General features: G+C 42.2%; 1 protein-coding gene across 3 annotated transcripts in view; it reads right to left on the bottom strand.

Moving 5' to 3' along the window:
• The window catches only part of LOC140726249 (probetacellulin-like), a 65,023-nt gene extending 38,677 nt beyond the window's left edge, over window positions 1-26,346 (bottom strand). Inside the window, exons 1-2 of one of the 3 annotated variants that reach the window (XM_073042361.1) lie at window positions 25,924-26,344; window positions 11,271-11,372 (exon numbers count right to left, since the gene is read on the bottom strand). In XM_073042361.1, coding sequence (XP_072898462.1) covers window positions 11,271-11,372; window positions 25,924-25,972 — 151 coding nt within the window. In that variant the 5' untranslated portion in view covers window positions 25,973-26,344. Of the gene's footprint in view, window positions 1-11,270; window positions 11,373-12,009; window positions 12,049-25,923 lie in introns of those variants that run through there. The other 2 variants (XM_073042362.1, XM_073042363.1) reach the window with 2 other exon arrangements.
• Window positions 26,347-26,871: the final 525 nt, after the last annotated feature.

Here is a 26,871-nt window from a genome sequence, read left to right as displayed (position 1 = left end):
GATCATCGCCAAAAGCAGCTTGGCAATTACTGGACCAAGACCCTGGAATGCAAATGTTTAATGCCATCTTCCATCTGCCTTTGTTTGTCCCAGAAAGTGACATCAGTGCAGAGTAGTTTCCTAAACAAAACAGATTCTACTGATGCTGAGAATCTTAACCAACACACACACAAAATGATGGAGGGATTCCCCAAATCAGGTAGGACCTATGAAGAGGAATAAACAGTTGACATTTTGAGTTGAGACCCTCATATGAATGGAATTCAACTGTTTATTTCTCTCCATAGATACTGCCTTGTCTGCTGAGTTCCTCCAGATAAGTCCCCTAATTCAGGCTCAATAACGGTAGCATTACAGGACAACACCACTCAGTGGCAGGAAAACAGAATGCCCTTGGTGTCTTTAGTCCAATGGTCCGTATGAGCACCTTCACCAGATCAACAGCAGTGGTTCACCACCACCTTCTCAAAAGTTCAAAGTAAATTTATTATCTAAGTACATACATGTCACCATATACTACCCTGAGATTCATTTTCTTGCAGGCTTTCACAGTTATTACAAAGAAACAAAGTAGAACCAATAAAAACTACACACAATAAAGACAAACCACCAATGTGCAAAAGACAACAAACTCTGTAAATACAAAGAGAACAAAATAATAAATAATATAATAAATAAATAAGCAAACAATAAATATCAAGAACATCAGTTGAAGAGTCCTTGACAGCGAGTTCATAGTTTGTGGGATCAGTTCAGCGTTGGGGTGAGTGAAGATCATAGCTGATCTGTCCGTAAACTCAGCTCCATCTACCTGCTTTTTCCCCATAACCCTTAATTCCCTTACTATGTAAAAAACTATCTAACTGTTTCTTAAATATATTTAGTGAGGAAGCCTCAACTGCTTCCCTGGGCAGAGAATTCCACAGATTTACCACTCTCTGGGAAAAACAGTTTCTCCTCATCTCCATCCTAAATCTTCTCCCCTGAATCTAGAGGCAATGTCCCCTAGTTCTAGTCTCACCTACCAGTGGAAACAACTTTCCTACTTCTTTCTTATCTATCCCTTTCAAAATTTTGTATGTTTCTATAAGATCCCCTCTCATTCTTCTGAACTCCAAAGAGTATAGTCCCAGGCGATTCAATCTCTCCTCATAGATTAAACCCTTCAACTCTGGAATCAACCAGGTGAACCTCCTCTGCACTGCCTCCAAAGCCAGTATATTCTTCCTCAAGTATAGAGACTAGAACTGCACACAATACTCCAGGTGCGGCCTCACCAGTACCCTGTATAGTTGCAGCATGACCTTTCTCCTCTTGAATTCAATCCCTTTAGCAATGAAGGCCAACATTCCATTTGCCTTCTTAATAACCTGCAGTACTGCAAGCCAACTTTTTGCAATTCATGAACAAGCACTCCCAAGTTCCCCTGCACAACAGCATGCTGCAATCTTTTACCATTTAAATAATAATCTTCTCTTCTATTATCCCTTCCAAAGTGGATGATCTCACATTTACCAACATTGTATTCCATCTCCCAAACCTTGGCCCACTCACTTTACCTATCTACATCCCTCTGCAGACTTTCCACATCCTCTGTACAACTTGCTTTTCCACTCAGTTTAGTGTCATCAGCAAATTTTGCTATGCTACACTAAATCCTCTCTTCTAAATCAACGCAAATGGTAAACAGCTGTGGGCCCAGCACCAACCCCTGCGACACCCCACTCACCACGGACAGCCAACTGTTTAAGGGACCATGAAGGGGAACTTCTTCACTCAGAGGCTGGTGAGAACTCCTTTGTCTTATCAGATTTTAAATCTCCCTCCTGTATGCTGATTCATCACTACTTTTGATTCAGCCAAAGACAGTGGTGATGTCAGCAAACTTATATATAGCATTGGAGCTGTGCTTAGCCTCTCAGTATTAAGTATAAACAAACATAGCATGGAGCTAAGCACACTGCCTTGTGGTGCATTTGTGCCAATGGTGATTGTGGAAGAGATATTGCTGCCAATCCAAACTGACTGGTGTCTGTAAGTGAGGAAATCAAGGATCAAGGAGGTTTTGAGGCCAAGTCTTGGAGCTTAGAGTTATAGAACACAACAGCACAGAAGCAGGCCCTTCAGACCATCTTGTCCACGACAAACTAGTCCATTGACCTGTACCCAGACAACAGCCCTCCATCCCTCCTCCCATCATGTACCTATCCAAATTTCTCTTAATGTTGAAATCAAAAGTGAATCCACCACTTCCGCTGATAGTTCACACTCTCACCAGCCTCTGAGTGAAGAAGGTCCCCTTCATGGTCCATTAAACAGTTCACCTTTCACCTCCTAACCTGAGAATGTGGAGAGGGTAAGGGGTACGTTTAGAAGGGGGGACGAGGGGTAAGTGTAGCAAAGAATGTGTACAGGACTGGGGACAGAGTATGTAATTGGGGAAGTGTAGGAAGACTGGGAACAGGTAACTAAAATAGAGTGCCAGATGAATATGGCAACCATAAATAAAGGGAACCTTGCTACCGCAAGACAATGTGTCTGGCAAAGTATCTGAGCTATATACCTATTTCGAATGTTTTGCTTGCGTCTGTACCTATTTCAAGTATTCCACTTGTGTCTATACTTATTCCGAGTATTTTGTGTGCTTAGCTATGCAATAGCCAATCAATCGATGAATTTGAATCGGTAACCATATTTGCGAATGTAGTGCCTCACTTTTGGGTATATGTATGACCTCTGTGAACCGACAAATTGGGAGTTGGCTACCTTATGCCCGAAGTGCGTGTGGCTGCAAACTCTCCTCTGAATAAAAACCGTTTCAGAGGTAATTTCGTGTCTCTGGTGTTTTTTCCTCAACTGAGCAGGTTAACAAACCCTTAACCTCTAGTTCTAGTCTCACTAACCTCAATGGAAAAAGCTTGCTAGTACTTACCCTATCTACATAAAAATATAGAAAACCTCCAGCACAATACAGGCCCTTCGGCCCACAATGCCATACTGAACATGTACTTATTTTAGAAATTACCTGGGGTTACACCTAGCCCTCTATTTTTCTAAGCTCCATGTACCTATCCAGGAGTCTCTTAAAAAACCCCATTGTATTCACCTCCACCACCAATGCCGGCAGCCCATTCCATGCACTTACCACCCTCTGCGTAAAATCTTACCGTTGACATCTCTTCTGTATCTACTTTCAAGTACCTTAAAATTGTGCCCTCTCGTGTTAGCCATTTCAGCACTGGGGAAAAAGCCCCTGACTATCCACACGATCAATGCCTCTCATCATCTTATACACCTCTATCAGGTCACCTCTCATTCTCTGTTGCTCCAAGGAGAAAAGGCCAAGTTCACTCAACTATATTCCTCAGTTTTGTATACCTCTATCAAATCTGCCCTGATTCTCCTAAACTCTAGGGAATAAAGTCCAAACATATTCAACCTATCGATATAACTCAGGACCTCAAGTCCTGGCAACATCCTTGTAATTTTGCTCTACATTCTCTCAATCTGCAATACCCTTGTGTAGGTAGGGGGCCAGAATTCTGCACACAATATTCCAAATTAGGTTTCACCAACGTCTAACACAACTTCAACATAACACCCCAACTTTTGTACTCAATACTTTGAGTTATGAAGGCCAACGTGCCAAAAGCTCTCTTTATGACTCTATCCACTTGTAACACTACTTTCAAGGAATTGTGAAACTGTATTCCCAGATCCCTCTGTTCTACCTTACTCCTCAGTGCCCTACCACTCACTGTCTAAGGCCTACTTTGCTTTGTCTTCCCAAAGTGTGAATACTGCATTAAATTCCATCTCCCATTTGTCCTGCTGAAGGGTCTTGGCCCAGAGCATCGACTGTGCTCTTTTCCAAGGATGCTGCCTGGCCTCCTGAGTTCCTCCAGCATTTTGTGTGTGTTGCTATGATTTCCAGCAGATTTTCTCTCAGCCCATTTTTCCTGCAGATCCTGATCTGCTGCAATCTTTAATAGTCTTCTGTGCTGTCTATTATGGCCCAATCCTGGTGCCATCCGCAAATCTGTTGATCCAATTTACTACATTATCATCTAGATCATTGATATAGATGACAAACGACAAGAGCACTGATTCCTGTGGCCCACCAGTTGTTACATGCCTCCAGTCAGAAAAGCAACCATCTACTACCACTCTCTGGCTTGTCCCATGAAGCCAAAGTCTAATCCAAGTCTAATCTACCTCAGCCCGAAGGCCAAGTGACTGAACCTTCTTAACTAACTTGCATGCGGGACCTTGTCAAAATCCACGTTGACAACATCCACTGCCTTTCCTTCATGAGTTTTTCTGGCAACTTCCTTTAAAACTTTATAAGACTGGTTAGACACAACATACTACGCACAAAGCCATGTTGACCATCCTTAATCAGTCTATCCAAATACTTACAGTCAAGGTTCCCTAAACCTGTTACCCTTGTCATCTATTTTGACAGAAACAGACAGTACAAACACTGTACCCTTGATATTTCACTTTTGAAGGCCTCACTTACCAAGCATGCCTTTGCCTGAAAACAACTTGCCCCAATCCACACTTGCTAGATCCCACAGGACTGCTTTGATGATATCAACTGGAATGTCTTTTGTGATGAGAGTGTCTCCGAATTCACGGAAGGGGTCACAAGCTTCATCTGGATGTGCATCGAGGACCTTGACCCCAAAATTCGGTCAGGGTCTATGCAAACCAGAAACCCTGGATCAACAGTTCTGTGCGCACTGCACTCATTGTGTGAGACAGAGCTTTCACCATCCGTAACCACCAGACACTCAAGAAATGCAGCTACGAATCTATACAAAGTCATCAAAGCAGCGAAATGACAATACAGGGACAAGATCCAGGCACAATTCTCCATCAACACCACACGCCGCTTATGGCAAGGTCTGCACACCATCGCAGACTTCAAAGCTAAATGCAGTGGTGCTGCCAACATCGCTGCCTATCTCCCAGATGAGCTAATTTTTTTTTTTTACGCTCGGTTCAATGTCGCCAACACTGAAACCCCAAGGGGATCCACCGATGCAATCTGCACCTTGGTAATCTCTGGGGCTGAAGTACACAGGTGTTTCCAACTAGTGAACAGCTGCAATGTTTCCAGACTGGACGGCACCCCAAGGCGGGTACTCAGGATGTGCGCAGCACAACTGGCTGGTGAGTTTGCAGACATTTTTAATCTCTCCTTCTCCCAGTATAGAGTGCCCTCCTGCTTCAAGACATCCACCATTATCCCTGTACCTAAAAAGACCAAGGTAACATGTCTGAACAACTGGTGTCCTGTCACACTCAACTCAATAATAAGCAAATGCTTTGAGAGGATGTTTGAGGACTACATCTGCAGTATGCTACCACCTACAATGGACCCCCTACAATTCACATACTGACGCAACCGATCGATACATGATAAATAACCATAGCTCTACACACCGTCCTTACACACCTGGAGAAGAAGGATGCTTATGCGAGAATGCTGTTCTTGGACTACAGTTCAGCATTCAACACCATAATTCCCTCCAGGCTCAACAAGAAGCTCAGAGACCTCGGCCTTCACCCTGACTTGTGCAGCTGGATCCTGGACTTCCCGTTAGGTTGCTGGCAGGTGGTAAGCAGGCTCCCTCACCTCTGCCCCTCTGATCCTCAACATAAGAGCCCCAGGAGCTATATCCTAAGCCCCCTCCTCTACTCTCTGTATACCATAGCTCTAATTTGCTAATTAAATTTGCTGATGATACGTTGATTGGCCTTATCTCAAATAATAACGAGGCAGCCTACAGGGAAGACGACATCACTCTTGCACAGTGGTGTCAAGAAAACAACCTCTACCTCAATGTCACAAAAACACAGGAGGAGGTTGTGGACTACAAGAGGAATGGAGACTGGCTAACCCCTATTAACATCAATGGATCTGGGGTTGAGAGGGTGAACAACTTCAAGTTCCTCAGTATACACATCACCGAGGATCTCACTTGGTCTGTACATACCAGCAGTGTGGTGAAAAAAGCACAACAGCGCTTCTTTTACCCCAGATGGTTGAATAAGTTCGGCATGAGTCCCAAATCATAAGGATTTTCTACAGGGGCACAACTGAGAGCATCCTGACTGGTTGTATCATTGTCTGGTATGGAAACTGTACCCTCAGTCGCAGGACTCTGCATAGAGTGGTGCAGACAGCCCAGCACATCTGTGAATGTGAGCTTCCCACTATTCAGGACATTTACAGCGACAGGTGTGTACAAAGGGCCCGAACGATCATTGGGGACCCCAACAACAAACTGTTCCAGCTGCTACCATCCAAGAAATGGTACCACAGCATAAAAGTCAGTACCAATAGACTCCGGGACAGCTTCTTCCACCAGGCCATCAGACTGCTTAATTCATGCTGATACAATTGTAATTCTATGCTATATTGACTGTTCTGTTGTATATCTTACTGTACATACATTTATTACAAATTACTATAATTTGCATATTCCACATTCAGACGAAGATGTAATGTAAAGATTTTGACTCCTCGTGTATGTGAAGGATTTAAGAAATAAAGTCAATTCGATTCTGCTACCATCAAAATTGACTTTTCTGTAATTTAGAATCTCAACCCAAGGATTATCCCTATCCTTTTAATAATTGTATTGAAACTAAATGATCATTATGATCACTAAATACAAAATGTTCCCCGACACAAATGTCTGTCACCTGCCCGGTCTCATTCCCTAATAGAGGATCTACTATTGCACTACTATTGCTCTATTTGAGACCTCTAAATACCGATTAAGGAAACTATCCTCTACACATCTTATAAACTCTATCCCATCCAGCCCTTTTACAGTATGGGAGTCCCAATCAATATGTGGCAAGTTAAAATCACCTATTATCACAACTTTATGTTTCTTGCAACAGTCTGCAATCTCTCTACAAATTTGCTACTTTAAATCCCACTGATTATTGGGTGGTCTATAATACAATCCTATGAACGTGGTCATCCCTTTCTTATTCCTCGGTTCCACCCATATAGCCTCAGTAAACAAGCTCTCCAGTCTGAGCATTGCCATGACATTTTCCCTGACTGATAATGTCACCACTCCCCCTTTAATCCTTCCTGCACTATCACATCCAAAACAACAGAACCAGGTAAAACTGAGCTGCCAGTCCTGCGCCTCCTGCAACCAAGACTCACTAACGGCTGCAATATCATAATTGTGCATGCTGATGCTTCCCTGAGCTCATCTCCCTTTCTTACAATACCACTTGCATTTAAATACACACAACTCAGAACATTCATCCAACCATTCTCAAACTTTTGATTCCTGACTTTTCCAAAGGCTTAACAACATCCTTCTCCACAATTGTCAGTTCTGGTGCTCTGTTTTCCATCCTTCTGCAACTCTAGCTTTAACCCTCTCGTGCAGCACTAGCAAACCTTCCCGCAAGGATATTAGTCCCCCAGTTCAGTTGCAAACCATCCCACCTGTACGAGTTCCATGTTCCCTGGAAAAGAGCCCAATGATCCAAAAATATGAAGCCTCCCTCCTGCACTATTTACTTAATTATGTGTTTAACCATAATGTCTTCCTTTTAATAGCCTCACTAGCACAAGGCACGGGTAGCAATCCTGAGATCACAACTGTGAAGGTCCTATCCTTTAACTTCGCACCTAATTCTCTGAACTCACTTTGCAGGACCTCATCACCATACTTACCTGTGCCATTGGTACTGACGTGGACTATGACCTCTGGCTGCTCACCATCCCTCTTAAGAATAATGTGGACTTGATCCAAAATGTCTCTGAGCCTGGCACCCAGGAGGCAACATACCATCTAGGAATTGCATTCTCGTCCACAGAACTTCCTGCCTGTTCCCCAAACCATTTAATCACCTATCACTACAACTCTTCTCTTGTCCCCCTCTTCCCCTCTGAGCCACAGAGCCAGACTCAGTGCCAAAGGACTGACTGCCGTGGTTCCCCTCTGCGAGGTTATTCTACACCCCGCCCCCCCCAACTATATCCAAAGTGGTTTAACTGTTATTGAGGGGGACAGCCACAAGGGTACTCTGCACTGGCTGCCTATTGTCTTTCCTCTTTCTGACCCAGTTACATGTAGCTTGCACTTTGGGTGTAACTACCTTCCAGTACATCCTGTCGATCAACCCCCCCTCAACCTCCTGAATGATCTGGAGTTCATCCAGCTCCCAGCTCCAATTCCTCAATATGGTCTGTCGCCAGGGACACTGGAGGACACTGCTTCCCCACATTGCACAAGAAGAGCATTACACTATCCTGCTCTCCACTGCTCTTGGTCTCATGTTTTCTCGGTCTCAGGGCACTTCATCACAGTGTTGGTAACATACAGTAAAGGAAAATTATCCAGACAACGTAAAATAAATTATCCAGGATTTGCATTCCTTACAGGAATATCATGCATTTGATCAGGTCTAACCCCTGTGAACCTCACACCCAATAAAGGGCATCTAAAAGTGGAGTCACTGTTGTAATGTAAAAAACATGGTTCAGCAGGATCATACAATAAGAGTTCCAATTAATAAAGAACAGTTGTTTTTCATTGTGCAAACCTCAGCTCACTGCTGTGTCTTAAACTACACCCCCTCTCAGCTGCTGACAGGCACCACCACCCAGTTAAGCAATGTCACAACTCTGAAAATCTCAATGCCATTTCCACATCTTTCCAAGCCTTCACCCTTCACCCTGCTCCTTACACACAACTCTCTGGAATCTTTGTATTCCCCCAACTCTGTAGCTGAATCATATTCAAATCCAACTATTCCTTCAGCTGCCTGGCCCACAGACACTGGAACTCTCCTCCTAATCCTTTCCACCCATGTATATCCCTAATTTGTCAGTCTTTGTTTATGTATAGTTTTTCATAAATTCTATTGTATTTCTTTATTTTACTGTAAATGTCTGCGAAAAATTGTTGGAGGTGTTGTGGATAATGTAGAGGGCTGTCAGAGGTTACAGCAGGACATCAACAGGATGCAAAACCGGGCTGAGAAGTGGCAGATGGAGTTCAACCCACATAAATGTGAAGTGGTTCATTTTGGTAGGTCAAATATGATGGCAGAATCTAGTATTAATGGTAAGACTCTTGGCAGTGTGGAGGATCAGAGGGATCTTGGGGTCCAAGTCCATAGGACACTCAAAGCTGCTGCGCAGGTTGACCCTGTGGTTAAGAAGGCATATGGTGCATTAGCCTTCATCAATCGTGGGACCGAGTTTAGGAGCTGAGAGGTAATGTTGCAGCTATATAGGACCCTGGTCAGACCCCACTTGGAGTACTGTGCTCAATTCTGGTCCCCTTACTACAGGAAGGATGTGGAAACCATAGAAAGGGTGCAGAGGAGATTTACAAGGATGTTGCCTGGATTGGGGAGCATATCTTATGAAAACAGGTTGAGTGAACTCAGACTTCTCTCCTTGGAGCGCCAGAGGATGACAGGTGACCTGATAGAGGTGTACAAGATGATGAGAGGCATTGATTGTGTGGATAGTCAGAGGCTTTTTCCCAGGGCTGAAATGGTTGCCACGAGGACACAGGTTTAAGGTGCTGAGGAGTAGGTACAGAGGAGATGTCAGGGGTAAGTTGGGTTTTTTTTCGGTTTGTTTTTTTTTTACACAGAGAGTGGTGAGTGCGTGGAATGGGCTGCCAGCAACAGTGGTGGAGGCAGATACGATAGGGTCTTTTAAGAGACTTTTGGATAGGTACATGGAGCTTAGAAAAATAGAGGGCTATGGGTAACCCTAGTAATTTCTAGGGTTACCCATAGGTAGAGACATGTTTGGCTTTGTGGGACGAAGGGCCTGTATTGCACTGTAGGTTTTCTGCTTCTATGTTTCTAAAATAAATTTCATAATATATGGTAATATATACTTACCTTGCTAATAAATTTATTTTGACTGCAAGATGTTCCTTCCAACCCTCTAGATGTTTGGTTATCTGGCCCCATATTTGATCCTGGTCTAATTGTTTAATAACCTCCCACAGAGCACTTCAGCGTTTTGCCCCCCCCCCCATTGGGATGAGTGCAAAATCATTGATTTTGCAAATTCACTACTTTCCTAAATAACTCTTACTTCCACCAACCTGCTGCAGTCATTGGGGAGACGCATGGCTGCACCAGTGCCTCCAATTCATCAGGAGGCTAAAGAAACTTGGTATGTCTCCTTTCACCATGACCAAAGCATCCTATCCTGAAGAATCGTGCATGGTATGCCAACTGCTCTGCCTAATAATGCAAGAAACTGCAGACGGTTGTGGACACAGCTCAGCACATCACAAAGATCAGCCTCCTCTCCATGAACTCTGTTTACACACCTGATAAAGCAGCCAACGTACTGTAAGACTCCACCCAACCTAGATATTATCTTTTCTTCCCTCTCCCACTGGGCAGAAGATACAAAAGCCTGGAAGTATGAATCATCAGGCTCAAGGGCAGCATCTATCCCACTGTTAAAAGACCATTGAACATTCCCCTAATATAAAATGGATCACACTCGAATCCAACTATGCCTTCAGCTGTCTGGTCCACAGACACAGGCACTCTCTTCTCACTCTACCTCTCTAGATGCTCCTTTCAACAATCAACCTCGTTATGACCTTGCACCTCATTGTCTGCCTGCGCTGTACTTTCTTTGCAACTAACATTTTATTCTGCATTCTGTTATTACTTCTCCCTTGTACACCTTAGTGTACTGATGTGATGTTACCCGTATGATAGCACGTGACAATAATTAACCAATTACCAAGACTTCTACTGTGACTGAAGACTTTGTAAGAAATAAACATTGAGTGAACTCCCATGCAGAGTTAATACTCACTTGAATACATTAAACCACAGTTTTACCATTCTTAGCCAATGTCTGAGCACAACTTTCTACAGTGACTTCTAATCAATCAAATATTTGACATCATGGACCTATTCTGCCACTCCACTTCTTTGTAGTTAATATCCTCTTCATTCCATTTACCTTGGCATAGTTACATTTTACCTAATGAAAAACACCTACTCCCATAAAATCAACAGCTGAGATGAAATGTTCTAGATTTCCACTTGTTTTTAAGGTTCTCTTTATCAACCCACTCGATTCCTTTCATCATCTTGACTGATTATCACATGATCTTCGGATTTCAGGACTAAATCACCTCAAAGGCTTGTGAAATTCACCACATCACACAAGTAATATCTGTGTACCATTTTATTGTACACATGCTCTACCAGTTCAGCTTTCTTACCTGTGCAATTTACCTGCTGCCTTTGTCCACATAAATACTTATCTCCATGCATTGCGCTGGTAGAATTCATATCAGCAGCTGACTGGTTACACCAGGCAAAACCTAGACAAGAGAATAAATTTACAGATCCAAAAGCAAATTTACTCATTTACATAACAGTCATAGGGCAATACCATAAAGATACAGGCACTTCAGCCCAACCAGTCCCTCCCAACTGCATTGCTCACAAAGTTAGTCCCAATTCCTGCATTCAGTCCATTTTCTCAAAGCAACACCACTCCAAATACTTAACAAAGTGCTTCTTAAATAATAAAATTGTACTTGTCTCAACAATTTCCTCTGATAGCTCATTCCATATTCTCACCACCCTCTTCATGAAGAAATTGCCTCTCAGGTCCCTTTTAAAGCTTTTTCTTCTCACCTTAAAACTATGCCCCCTAGTTTTGGACTCCCTACCCTGGGGAAAAGACTGTTTGCATACAACTTATTTATGCCTTTCATAATTTCAAACACTGTTATGTTCATCCCTCATTCCCCCACATTTCAAAGAAAAAAGACCTAGTCTGATCAGCCTCTCCTTATAACTCAGGCAATTTAATCCTGGCAACATCATTGTAAATCTTCTCTATACTCTTTCCAGTTTAACTACTGTATGTCTTTCCTATGTGTCCCAGTAAATGCCAACTCTCACCCCCATCAGGTTTTCTTCAACTCCTCTCTCTTCCAGCAGCACCCTTACCTCTAGTATCCAGTACTGCTCTGTAGAGGGTTCAGTGGGTGTGTGATTGAGTAGATATCACACCAGCCATAGGTTTCCCAAAGGCAGATCAGATTGAAAGTGGCACCCCAAAGCTCAAGCAACGTAGACAAATAAATAACAAAATTATCTCTAGCATTAATCCTCGAACATACAGATGAACTAAACTGTTCCCAAGTCAAGTTAACACACACTACAATGGTCTCTTATGATGCAATAGTAAAATCCATCAGTCCAAACATGCACAATCAAGTCAGTGATGAGTATCAGATACAGAGAACTGCTGACTAGTTACCAGCAAGTGATTAAAGTGACGTGGCCAGAAAAGTAAAAATGGTTAGACAGCTTACAGGAGTTCTGCACGTACCCAGATACAGATAAAAAAAGAGATTCCAGTTCTAATAATCCTTGTTGGAAATGGAAAGCCTCAAAGTGATCTGCAACCACTTTTAAAGGGCAGTCACCATTCTAACGAAAACAGAACACATAATTTGTGCACAGGAACATTGTGTAAGCAGCAATGACCCAATAATACACTTAAGCAACGCTGTATCAGAGGTAAAATATTGTCCAGGACTTCAAGAGAACTGTTGAGTTTTTTTGATTTAAGAAAAAGCAGAAAGAGTTTTGTTTTAGCAGTTTGTTTGCAATATGGTGCAGTCATGTCTCACTGAAGCTTCAGCGCAGATTTTTGTGTTCAACGTTTTGCAGTGGAATTTAAAATAAAGATTTGTGATCATTCGCAGAGTGCTACTCATTGCGCCACTTTGTACAAACGAAAAGTACTGCAGGTGCTGGAAATCTAAAGCAAAAAACAGAAGTAGCTGGAAATACTCGGCAGATCAGGTTTCATCTACGGAAAGAGAAAACATTTCCAAGTTAAAATGGGTTTCTTTAGATATTCAGCATCTTTTTCACGTTTTCTTTATTTTCATTTTCTTGTTGAATTCACTGCCACTGCTGTTCCAGGGAATGCTGAACCTAAAGAAGCTGAGACAGCTCTCCAATGAGACTTCTGTCTATTTCTTTTGCCTTTTTCATGCTCAGTGGTTTCTGTTTCCTCATACCTCTGATACAGATACAATTACAGCACATATTAGATCAAAAGACACAGGAGCAGAATTAGGCCATACCGCCCATCAAGTCTGCTTCACGATTTGATCGTGGCTGATTTATTTTCCCTCACAACTCTATTCTTCTGTATTCTCTTCGTAGTCTTTAATACCCTGACTAATCAAGAACCAATCAACCCTGCTTTAATGACTTGGCCTCCACAGTCATCTGTGGCAATGAATTCCACAGATTTACCACCCTCTGACTAAAGTAATTCTTTCTCATCTCTGTTCTCATCTCCTTCTACATAGCCTCTGTTCTATTCTGAGGCTGTGCCCTGTTGACCTGGACTCTCCCACTATTTTAAACATCTTCTCCATGTCCACTCTATCTAGGTCTTTCACTTTCCGTAGTTTTCAATGAGATCCTCCTTCAGTCTTTTAATACAGGCTTAGAGCTATAAAACACTCATCATACGTTAACCCTTTCATTCACAGGATCATTGTTGTAAACCTCTGGACCCTCTCCAATGCCAGCACATCTCAAAGATAAGGGGCTCAAAACTACCCACAATACTCCACATTGGAAAGTTACAAGGAAAGAGCAGTAGAATGGAAATAATGGAGTTTATCCAAATAGCATCTTTCTGTGCCATAATAATTCTACAGTTCTGTAAAAGGTCTATAACATTGATCATCAGGCAATTTCATAAACATCACAGTGGTCATATCTGCAGGATGCAAATTAACTGTAGCGACCTTAAACGACCAGGAAGATGTATATTAGAGTCAGTTTATGGCTCAAGTCCAGAAGCGGTCAAGTTTAATGAGAGAACCAAAGGCTCTGCAAATTTAAAATGTAAGAAACAGACAGAGAGGAAGGTGGAGGCAGGCGTAGGTGAAGGACAGAGGCAGACAGGGAGATGAAAGCATGTGGGGGTGGAGGACAGAGACAGACAGAAGCAGACAGAAAAGAAATGTATTTGCTGAAGTTTAACCATGTCCTTTCTTCTCTGACCTCTTGTGGTTTATGAATATCCACAAGTATGTTGTTCACAACATAGTCATAAATACAGGCTCCATGTGTCTGGGTTGGTAGCCAGGGCTTTGGAAATAATAGCCTGAAGCAATTGAGTCAAAAACCATTAAGATTACTTTAAGCAAATAAACAGAGACCATAATTGGAAACCCTACTGTGTGACTCAAAGATTGTTTATTTACAAATAATATTTCACATTACTATGTGGTTAGATGGTTTCAACAGAATTATGAGTGTAGAAATTTTAAAGTCTGCATTTTCACATTTGAAATGCAACTCCATTTTGAATATTTAATTCCATTGAAACCCACTTCCCATCCGAAAATCCATTGAAACTACTGGAATTGTCCTCAACCATTGGAATGTAATTCATAATTGTGATTTTGTAACATTAAAATTCTATTGAATAGCCAGTGCAGATGCCAGACAAAGTGTGTAAGAAGGATTTATGTCCCGTTTGCTAAAGCCAGGAGGGGATGTTTGTGTGAGAAGCTGCTTTGGAGTAAAGGAGAAACTTAATATCAGCTGTTTAAGGATAGTGAGGTTTTACCTTAAAAGTAAGGTCTCAGATACAAAGGCACTGCAGTTAGATAAAGGTCCGTCACCAGCATATCAACAGGACCACTGCTATAGAGGTGAATTTAAGGAAGGGTGACCAGGGCAAGTCATCAAAGCTCACATTCATTGGTTCAGCCCCAAGACTGTCCTGAGTAAATCTGGTTTCAACTCATAGTGTCAAGAGGTAAAGAGAAAGGGAGAGAAATTGTACTAACAGCTGTCATATTAAGATTACCAGGTTACCATAACCTCTCAATCTTAAGCTTTTATTTGTTAACATTATGGAATAAGTCATTCTGTTTCTTTATTAAACTCCCTAATCAAGACGTCTGCACAATTGTAGTTGCTCAATTACTAACTACTGTAGTTTTAAACATGGACAGGCAGGAAAAGAAACCATTCCAGCTGGGTCCACTAGGAATCTTCAAAGGTATTAGGGACTCCATCATGGCCAAGAACAGCGAATCAAAATTTAGTTAATGGTAATTTGGTTTATTACTGTCACATGTTCCAAGATACAGTGATAAACTTTGTTTTGCATGCCATCCTTATAGATTATTCCATTACATCAGTGTACTGATGTAATACAATAGAAAATGGAAAACAGAGTGCAGAATAAAGTGTTACAGTTCCAAAGAAAGAGAAGTGCAGATAAATAATAAGGTGCAAGGCCATATCAAGGTAGATTGCCAGGTCATGACTCCATCTTATCATACTAGGGGACTGTTCAATAGTCTTACGACAGCTGAATAGAAGCTGTCCTTGAACTTGGTGGTAAGTGCTTGAAGGTGCCTTATATCTTGCATCACATCTATCTTAATCTACAAATTATGAGGCATTTCATTTTACAAGTTAAATACAGTGAACTGTTACTAGAATGTCATTATAACTTAGTAACTTCTGTCTCACAAAGCACAGAGTACAATATAGGAAACACTAGACCATTCCACATCTTTATGATTGATAATTAACAAGCTGTTGAACAAATAACCCAGTTGACAGTGGAAGACAGTGCGAGAGGGAGGATAGGTAGATGATAGAGAAGGGATGCGCTCAGACCGATGGTTTGAGATGTGTCTATTTTAATGCGAGGAGTATTATGAACAAAGCGGATGAGCTAGAGTGTGGATCAGCACTTGATGTTGTGGCCATTACAGATCTTAGATAGGCATATGAATGTGCAGAGAATGGAGGGATATGGACATTGCGTAGGTAGAAGGAATTAGACATTTAATTACAAGTTTAAGTAGTTTGGCATAATATTATGGGCTAAAGGGTCTGTTCCGTGCTGTACTGTTCTATGCTCTATGGAAATAGTGGAGCAACAACAGGCAAGCAATAGGACAGGAGAAATCACACAAGGAGAGAATAAATGTAATTCTGACCCAAGTCAGGGTGAACTGTTGTGAGAGTGAGGAATGAGCTGCCAGCAAAGTAGTCCATGTGAGCTCGATTTCAACGTTTGAGAGAAGTTTGGATAGGTACAGCCGTACATAGATGGTAGGGATATGGAGGGCTACAGTCCAGGTGCAGGTTAATGGGAGTAGGCAGTTTAAATGGTATTGGCCTGGATTAGATGGGCCGTAGGTTCTGCTTATATGCTGTACTTCCCTATGACTCTAAATGACTCTGATGAAGGAGACATCAGAGACATTGAGTACATATTCCAGTCTGTACTCAACTATGATACTGAGGAGCACAAAACTATAAGTGCGGCTACCTCTTAAATGAGACTCTAATAAGACTAAGGCCTCTTTCGCATTATCAGATTGATGTTTTGATGAAAGGGAGCAGCAATCCCCTAAGAGTCTGCTCAATGCTTATCACTCAAATGAAAACAAAATTTGTTTTCATTTGAGAATCCCTTACTGTGCGCATTCACTGGAAGATCAAAAGTTAACAGAACTGGGGTTGATAGGTTTTGTTGGGCAAGACCATTCGAGTTAAGAAACTAAGGCAGAGAAATGAGTAAGAATAGAGATTAGCCATGAACTGATTGAGTATTAAAACAAGCTTGAAGGACTGAATGGCTTTCAGTTCTACTATTGACTTGTGCTACTACCACATCTTGATCTACTAAAGTCCACCCATCTGGATACCATCTTAAAATATTACACAGTTCTCAAAATTTGTCAAAAATTATCTGCATTAATAAGAACGAGGGTGGTGAGTACATGTAATGAGCAGCCAGAAGAAGAGGTTGAGGCATGAACAACAGTATTATTTAAGAAGCACTTGGATAGGTACATGAAGGGGTGAGGCTTGGAGGGAAATGGGCCAAATGCAGAAAATTGCAACTAGCTATCTTATTGCATTTTCTGCTGCACGAGGGCTTGAGTTACTAGATAGACTAGAGCTATTGTCCCTGGAACATAGGAGGCTGAGGATTGATCTTACAGATAGACATTTGGACAGGTTCATGGATAGGAAAGGTCTAGGGGGATATTGGTCAAATACAAGCAAAACCTGTACTGCATACATACTTTGATAATAAATATACTTTGAATCTTTGAGAAAGGCAGCTTGTTCAGCCTGAATGAACAGGGTCAAAGGACATGTTGTATGCTGGATTACTCTGTAATCATACCTCATAAATGTCAAGACTTGTGACTATGGCTTAAACAGCTTGCAACTGTACACCTCCTTTAATATAGTAACCTATGGCAAAGCATGTGACACAGAGCTTTAATTGCATAGAAGTGAAAGATATATTTAGAGATACTGAAGGCAAATCATAAAGTATTGCAGCAATGAACACTGATAAAATACAAAATCTCAAAACGAGAGGGTTGTAGGGATGGTGGAAAAATGTGGTTGGTGCGGGACATAGGACACCACAGCACAAGAGCAGATGATTTGGCCCACTATATACATGCTCATCATGAAGCCAATCTATCTAATCCCATCTGCCTACTTGTGGTTCAGATGTCCCCCTTTCCTTGCCCGTTCACTTATCAGTCTAAATGCTCTCAAATGTTACTGTTGTGTCTATTTCCACCGCTATCCCTGGCAGCTAGTTCGAGCAAAGCATTCTCTGTGTCACAAATTTTCTTTAAACCTTTCCCTTCTCACTATAAATCTATGTCATCAAATACCCTGGGAAAAAGATTCTGACTGTCAACTCTATTTTTGCCTCTAAAAATTTTATGAAGTTCTATCAGGTCTTCCCTCAACCACCAACACTCCAGAGAAAACAATGTGTTTGTCCAGCCTCTCCTTATAGCTAATACTTTCTAATCCAGGCAACATCATGAAGAAACTCTTCTTCAGACTCTCCAAACCCTCCACATCCTTTATGTAGTGACCAGAACTGCATACAATATTCCACATATAGTCTAGGTAAAGCTTGATGTAGCTGCAACGTGACTTCCTGAATTTTCTACTCAAATGCCCTGACCAAGAAAGGCAAGTATGCCTTTAGCCTTCTTTACTACCCTATCTGGTTGTGTTGTCACTTTCAGGGAGCTAGAAACCTCTACCCCAAGATCTCTTGGTACCACAGTGTTTTCGATGACCCTGCCATTTATTGTGTACTTTTTTTTTACAATTAACTATGCCAAGTCTAACAACTTGTACTTGGTTTGATTAAACACCCTCCATTTCTCCACCCATATTTGCAACAGATCTTTCTCCCACTGGCAAGGGTGATGAGCAAAGGATTTTTAAACAAAATTGAGAATTTAAACTCAAGGACTAGCAGGGTACAGTGGGGGGCGCAGCATTGGAATCTTGGATAAGTTCACAGTTATGTTCAAACGTAATCTATCCCTGTGGATTTAATTGTTCTAGGACTTCAACCTTATAAACATCAATGTCAGAAATTGGACCTGAATATCACACTGCCAGCTAAAAAAAGCACATTAAATGAAAAGACCTCAATGTAATTTTTTATAAAGAAAGTTCACTGGAGTTCTTAAAATGAAATGATGACTACACTCTTGCTTACAAGAGTAGCCAGAAAAAGTGATTCAGCAGATTCCAGAAGGTATTCCTATTGACCAACACAGTGTCTTGTGCAACAGAAGGGACAAGAGGGTATAACTGGGTTTGAAAACATGTGGGCATTGCAATAGCACAGCACATTTGAGCTTAGAGGGAATATCGGTCATTCCGATGTTGACGAACAGCTGAATCTTAGACCACAGAGGCATATCCTGCCTACTTGTCCTCAGTATCACCTGGGACAAACTTTGCCACTATTCTGGGAAAGCACCAAAAGTGCATAACCACCAGAGATGGAAGTACAGAAGCATACAATGTAACTGAATAGGGTTGGACATTGCCCAGAGGAACCCCAAGGTTCTACAGAAAGGCAAGTCATTCTTCCATCACTTCTAGAAAAAGAAAAAACATAATTGCACTTGACTTCCCAATGTTCCTGCCACAAACAACCCGCCCACGATTGCACTGGTCAGACATCATATTGTCCTTATAGAGACAAAGCTCTATTTCAACAATGAGTATCCTATCCAGCATGAACTACTGTATATAGAGTGGATTTGGAGTATCGCTTGCAGGTTAAATCCATGGAGACCACCTACAATACCAGTCTCATTTTAACCTGGTTCAGCCATCCCAATCCAAAGCCTAATTCCAGAGAGAAATAAGATTCCAAGAACAAGACATTTTGAAAAAGTCTTCGCAGAAATGACTGTTCCAAACGCATATTAGCTGAAAATGCTAACATCAAGACTTTTATTGGATAAGTGTATTACAGATTACAGAACATGAATATAAAAATACAGTGGATTCCAATTAATTAGGACACATCGGAACCATTACATTTTGGCCCAATTAAGCAATTGCCCAAATTAGCTTGTTTCATGGAAATCTTTAAAAAGATATTTAAAAAGACAAACTACCATTTAATTGAGTAACAGATTATGTATTTAAATGAAATACCAAACTAATGAGAATATGATAGCACTATAAAACTGTGTATTAGCTCCTAACAGTTATTGACTGAGGAATTCAAAAAGATTACGCTGCTGGGTTCTTTTGCTAGACTAAATGAACAACATCAGCACAGACACCTAGTGCAGATAATGGACTGCCTTCATAGAATCCTTTCAACAACTACATCCTCCAAATCTTCATTTTCATAAGATGATTGTTGATCCCCTCAAATTCTCCATAGTTCCTTACTATTGCAGTAGTGAAATCATTTCAATTTCCACCCAGCTGTTTCTGGCAACTCCAAGCCTAAATGATTGAAACCACAGTTCTGAATTGTCTTACTCCTTATTTCACTACTGTATAAGTGTCAAAAATCACTGTTTTTTGAACACAAACACACACAAGAGATGCTACTTAAAAACAGTTCATTCTAAGTACAGAATAGTGACTAACAGCCACACATGTGCATGTGAATGACATGCATTCAACCAAGTGTGGCATCAAGGACTCCTGGTAAAACTGATCAACAGGCAATGTTTGGTCTCATAGCCTCTCACAAAATATTTCTATGGTTACTAGTCAATTGTTGTAATCCCAGAACATCACTACAAGATTCCATGGTCCAACCAACATCAGCTGCTTCATTATTAACTTTATTTTCATCATGAGGTCAGAGGTGGGAATGATCACCAATGATTGCATTACACTCAGTTCCATTAAGCAGCCCATGCTAGATGTACCAGTGCCTAAATAACATACAGGCAATCACTGGTAAGTGTTAAACATAGCCATCACCAATAAGAGTTTAACCACCTTCCTTTCACATCTCACTGCATTGCATTCACCAAGCTTCTCACCAGCAACATTCACAGGTTCAATACTAGCCAGATCACTACAAATGTCATAAAACAGCCACATAAATACTGCTGTTCCATAAGCCAGAGATTTCCTATGTTCTCCTGCAAGAATAACAGTTAGAATCAAAACGTTGACTGGAAATGATTGAGACAGATATACAAGCCCCATTTCCAGAAAAGTTGGGATATTTTCCAAAATGCAATAAAAACAAAAATCTGTGATAGATTAATTCACGTGAACCTTTATTTAACTGACAAAAGTACAAAAAGAAAAGATTTTCAATAGTTTTACTGACCAACTTAATTGTATTTTGTAAATATACACTAATTTAGAATTTGATGGCTGCAACACACTCAACAAAAGTTGGGACAGAGGCATGTTTACCATTGTGTTACATCACCTTTCCTTTTAATTACACTTTTTAATCGTTTTGGAACTGAGGATACTAACTGTAGTAGATTTGCAATTGGAAATTTTGTCCATTCTTGCTTGGTATAAGACTTCAGCTACTCAAAAGTCCGTGGTCTCTGTTGTCTGATTCTCCTCTTCATGATGCGCCATACATTTTCAATAGGAGATAGATCTGGACTGGCAGCAGGCCAGTCAAGCACACGCACTCTGTTTCTACAAAGCCATGCTGTTGTAGCCCATGCAGAATGTGGTCAGGCATTGTCCTGCTGAAATAAGCATGAACATCCCGGGAAGAGACATCCCCTTGATGGCAACATATGTCTCTCTAAAATCCTAATATACGCCTCAGAGTCAATGGTACCTTCACATACATGCAACTCACCCATGCCGTGGGCACTGATGCACCCCTATACCATCACAGATGCTGGCTTTTGCACCTTTCGCTGATAACAATCAGGATGCTCGTTTTCATCTTTGGCACAGAGAATTCGACACCCGTTTTTTCCGAAAACTAGCTGAAATGTGGACTCATCTGACCACAGCACACGGTTCCACAGTCTTTCGGTCCATCTGAGATGAGCTCAGGCCCAGAGAACTCGCCGACGTTTCTGCATAGAGTTGATGTATGGCTTCCTCCTTCCGTAATACAGTTTCAAGTTGCATTTCTGGATGCAGCGACGGACTGTGTTAAGTGACAATGGTTTTCCGAAGTACTCTCGAGCCCAGGTGGCTATAATTGTCACAGTAGCATGACGGTTTCTTGGGCAGTGCCGCCTGAGGGCTTAAAGATCATGTGCATTCAACAGTGGTTTCCGACCTTGCCCTTTATGCACTGAGATGTCTCTGAATTCTCTGAATCTTTTCACAATATTATGTACTGTAGATGTTGAAAGACCTAAATTCTCTGCAATCTTGCGTTGGGAAATGTTCCTTTTGAATTGACTAACAATTCTCTCACAAATTTTGGCACAAAGGGGTGAGCCACGACCCATCCTTGCTTGCAAAGACTGAGCCTTTGATGGATGCTACTTTTATACCCAAGTCATGATACCTCACCTGCTACCAATTAGCCTGCTTACTGTGGAGTCTTCCAAGCTGGTGTTACTTGAATATTCTGTGCACTTTTCAATCTTATTTTAACTCTGTCCCAACTTTTGTTGAGTGTGTTGCAGCCATCAAATTCTAAATTAGTGTATATTAACAAAATACAATTAAGTTGGTCAGTAAAACTATTGAAAATCTTTTCTTTGTACTTTTGTCAGTTAAATAAAGGTTCACGTGAATTAACATATCACAGATTTTTGTTTTTATTGCATTTTGGAAAATATCCCAACTTTTCTGGAAATGGGTTTGTACTTTTGTTGGATAAACACACTGGATCATCAGAACCAGGGCAGGTTGTGATATGAGACAGATCACCTATGAGATAACATAATGACAGAAGTTGTTCAGTCAATATCTAACTAGCCTCCTCTTGACCCGACATACCAAATCTAAAGCCTGCCCGACCAAATGACTTGAAAAGCAATTTTCAAACAGAATGAAACTGGGAAATGTTAAAGTGACACAGAATACAAACTTCCAGAAGATTCTCAAGGTGTGTATGAAAAACTGCTGCACAATAAAAGACATTTTGGCCCAGATGCCTGGGCCTGCGTATCTACAGGTTGAAAGCACTGCTATGCCAGTTGGATGCAGAGACGAATGGATTCAAGGACTAGTCATAGGAAATCAACTTCAACATCCATACATAATCTAAATCCAGATCACAATGCAAGTGGCAAAGTTTCTACCAGGTGATGAGGCACCACTTAAGATCACGCAATTCAACTTATTGCCTCGGGGTCTCAATCTACCCTCTCCTTTCCCAACAGTCTCCTCTACATTTAACACACAGAGCAACACATTTACACCAGCTCCCTTTGTTCAAAGTTCAAATTAAAATTTATCATCAGAGTACAAACATGTCACCACACATAAACCTGAGATTCTTTTTCTGCAGGCATACTTGGCAAATCTATAGAACAGTAACTGTACACAGGGTTTGTGAACTGTAAGCATCAGGAACTGTGCGAATGCAAATAAATAGCAATCAAGATCAAACATAAAATAACAAGATAAAAGAGTCCTGATGAAAGCTTCTTTGTAAAGCTGCTGAATTTACCCACTGCACTTCCACGCAGCACATAACATGTCAAAGCCACTTAACATGGAAAAAAAATTCTCATCTCTCTAGTTCTTTTGCCGATTGTCTTAAATATGTAATTTTATCATCAACCTCCATGCCACAGCAAACAGTTTCTCCTCAATTACACTTTCAAAATGTATCATGATTTTGAATTTATATTAAACTTTCTCTGAGATAATAATCCCAGTTTCAGCTAGCTACAGAACCTCAGTTTGGTAACAAAGGAGTCAGAACAAATTGGCAAGTCATCAATTCAAATGCCATCAGGCATAAATATTGAACAGTACAGCACAGGAATAGGCCCTTTGCCCACCGTGCCTGCACCGACCAGGATGAAAACCTAATGAATCCCATGTACCTGCACGTGATCCTCATCCTTCAATTCCATACCTGTTCGTGCATTTGTTTAAATGCCTCAAACGTTGCTGATGTATCTACTTCTACCATCTCCCCTGGTAGCCCGTTCCAAGTACTTATCATTCTCGTAAAAAAAACTTACCTCATAAGTCTCCTTTAAACTTTGCACCTCTCAAATTAAACCTATGCCATGTGGTATTTGAATTTTACACCATATGAAAAAGACTATCTAAACTATCTATGCCTCTGTTTTATAAACTTCTATCATGTCTCCCCTCAGCCTCTGATGCTCCAGAATTTGTCCAACTTCTCCTTTTAGCTAACACACTCTAATCTAGGCAAAATCCTGGTAGACTTCTTTAACACCCTTTTCAAAGCTTCCACAACTTTTGTGAACATAATATAGCATAGTACAGGCCCTTTAGCACACAATGTTGTGCTGACCTTATCTACTCCAAGATCAATCGAATAATCCCCTCTCAGATAGACCTCCCATTTTTCATTCATCCATGTGCCCATCTAAGAGAAATGCCCCTAATGTATTCACCTCTACAAACATCCCAGCAATACATTCCATGAAATTATCACTCGCTGTGTGAAGAACACATCTCTGCCATCCCCCTACCTCCACGCCATACATTCCTTTGATCCCCTTAAAAGCATGCCCTGTCATATTAGCCATTGCCATCCTGGGGTAAAAATGCTGGCTGTTCATGTCTTTTATCATCTTGTACACTTCTATCAAGCCTCCTCTCATCCTCCTTCACTCTAAAGAGTTAACAAGCCTTAACTTGTTTACCTTTCCTCATAAGACATGCTCTCAAATCGAGGCAAATCTCCTCTGCACATCCTAGTTTCCACATCCTAATGTGGTGACCAGAAATGCACACAATACTTTGTAGGTGACCTAACTACATTTTATACAGCTGCAACATGACTTGCCAACTGTCATACTCAATGCATAGACCAGTGAAGACAAACATGCCATACAGCATCTTTACAGCCCTGTCAACTTGTGCTGCCATTTGCTGTTTGATTTCCTCTCGCATTTGATCTCTCAAAATGTACCACACTTGACCCAAATTAAACAGCATCTGCTATTTCTCTGCCCAATTTTCCAACATATCTGTATCCTGCTGTATCATTTAACAAACTTCCTCACTATCTACAACTCTACCAATTTCTGCAACAAGCTGCGAGAGATACTCTTTGGATTGAGCAGCATCTGTGGCAAGAAAGGATCAAAATCCTGCATCAGGCTTGAGAGTGGAGAGGGAAGATACGTAGCTGGTGTACAGATGAAAGAAGAGGAATTGAAACAAGGTTGATGGGCGATAGCTATATGGACAAAGGTGGGATGAACAAAACCCTGTTGCTGGAAAGGATGAAGGTGGAGATAGAGGCTAGAGGAAGATGACTGGAAACACGAAGGGCAAGAATCTGATATGGAAAATCAGACAGACAGCAGTGCTCAGCCTAATGAGCTCCTCCAGCAGTTTGTTTTTTGCTCCAGTTTCCAGCATCTTCAATCTCCTGTATTCACTAACTCTCCCCCTTCCCGCACACTCAGATGTCTCTTACTCCCCACCTCTTCCTTTTCCTCATCTTTACCTGCTCCCTAGCACTTCTCCCCCTCATACTTCACCTGTCTCACCCTCACCCTGCCTGCCCCCTCATCTATCTCTCCTTCCCCTCAACTGTCATTCACTCACCTGTCTCACTCATACCTTCACCTTTGTCCCCTCCCCCTCAACTACTCCTCGCCAATCTCCTCCAACCCTCACTTCCCACAAGTATCTCTCCAAACCCCTCACCTATATCTTCCACCCATTCACCCGCCCCTCACCTGTCTTTCCCTTCTCTTCATCTGCCCCCTCACCTGTTTCTCCCTTCTCTTCACCTACCCCCTCACCTGTCTCTCTTCTCTTCACTGCCCCCTCACCTGTCTCTCCCTTCTCTTACCTACCCCTCACCTGTCTCTCCCTTCTCTTACCTGCCCCCTCACCTGTCTCTCCCTTCCCTTCACCTGCCCCCTCACATCTCTCCCTTCCCCTCAAATGTCATTCACCCACCTGTCTCACTCATACCTTCACCTTTGTCCCCTCCCCCTCAACTACTCCCTGCCTATCTCTCCCAACCCTCACTTCCCTCAAGTATCTCTCCAAACCTCTCACCTATATCTTCCACCCATTCACCCACCCCTTACCTCTCTCCCTTCCCTTCACCTGCCCCCTCACCTGTCTCTCCCTTCCCTTCACCTGCCCCTCACCTGTCTTTCCCTTCTCTTCACCTGCCCCCTCACCTGTCTCTCCCTTCTCTTCACCTGCCCCCTCACCTGTCTCTCCCTTCTCTTCACCTGCCCCCTCACCTGTCTCTCCCTTCCCTTCACCTGCCCCCTCACCTGTCTCTCTCTTCCCTTCACCTGCCCCCTCGCCTGTCTCTCCCTTCCCTTCACCTGCCCCCCTCACCTGTCTCTCTCTTCCTTTCACCTGCCCCTTCACCTGTCTCTCGCCCTACAACCTTCACAACGTCCTCACCTGTCGCCAGGACGAAGCTAAACGCGCGGCCCCACTGCCAGCCGCTCATGATCTGCGCGTCCGGCCGTGACACAGCCACTCGACTCGGGATCCTGAGTGTTGTGCTGTTGCCTCCAGCCGGGACTAGGCCCAGAGCCACGACGGCCACTCGGCCGGTCAGCTCTGCCGTAGCGCCGAGTGAGGGGCAGTTCCAAGTCGTCGGCACCCTGCGCGCATGCGCCAAGCCAGCCGCTGTCTTAGACCAGGAGAGCGAAGCGGTTTCGGGGCTGCGAGCTCCAGTGCAACGCCGTAGAGAATTCCTCTGTCTTGTAAACCTGAGAAGATAACAGGGCCAGTCAAACCACCGACCAGTAGGTCAACAGCTCCAAAATTCTAGTCCCACCCCCTAACAGGTCGATATAACTGGCGTGGCTGTGTTTATAAAGTGTTCAGCCCTTGCATCATAAGCTTTGCAATAGAGGCTGGCTGAATACCAAGTCTCTCTCACTTGTTAGTGAGAGATGTGTCCGGGTAGGGCTTAAAGTGGAAATTCCAGGCATAGGCAGAAAATTTGCTCTAGCGCCGTGGTGTTGTTTATTTTGCACTTGTTTATTTTGCACACTTGTGAATGATGTGTAGTTTAACGTTATGCTTTTCCTCAGCTTGTAATATACCACGCTACTGCAAAAAAAATCTTTTTTCAAGGCATTTATACCATTTAATGTATGGCTGTGACAGCAATGACAATCTGCTGAAGCACGTCAAGCAACATCTTTGGCGGGAAAGGGTTTGTCGATGTTCTGCGTCAAAGTCCTGTATCAGGACTGAGGGTGGAGAGGGGAGGGTGTCTGACATAAAGAGGAGGGAATGGGGTTGAAAGAGGCTCATTAGAGGAGAGGTGGATCCAGGAAGGACAGATCTGCCGGAGGAGCTCGGTGGGTTGAGTAACATCTGTATAGGGGAATTGTC

This window comes from Hemitrygon akajei, chromosome 4 (genome assembly GCF_048418815.1).
Source record: "Hemitrygon akajei chromosome 4, sHemAka1.3, whole genome shotgun sequence".
NCBI classification, from domain to species: domain Eukaryota; kingdom Metazoa; phylum Chordata; class Chondrichthyes; order Myliobatiformes; family Dasyatidae; genus Hemitrygon; species Hemitrygon akajei.
This window is presented reverse-complemented; position numbering and strand designations above follow the sequence as displayed.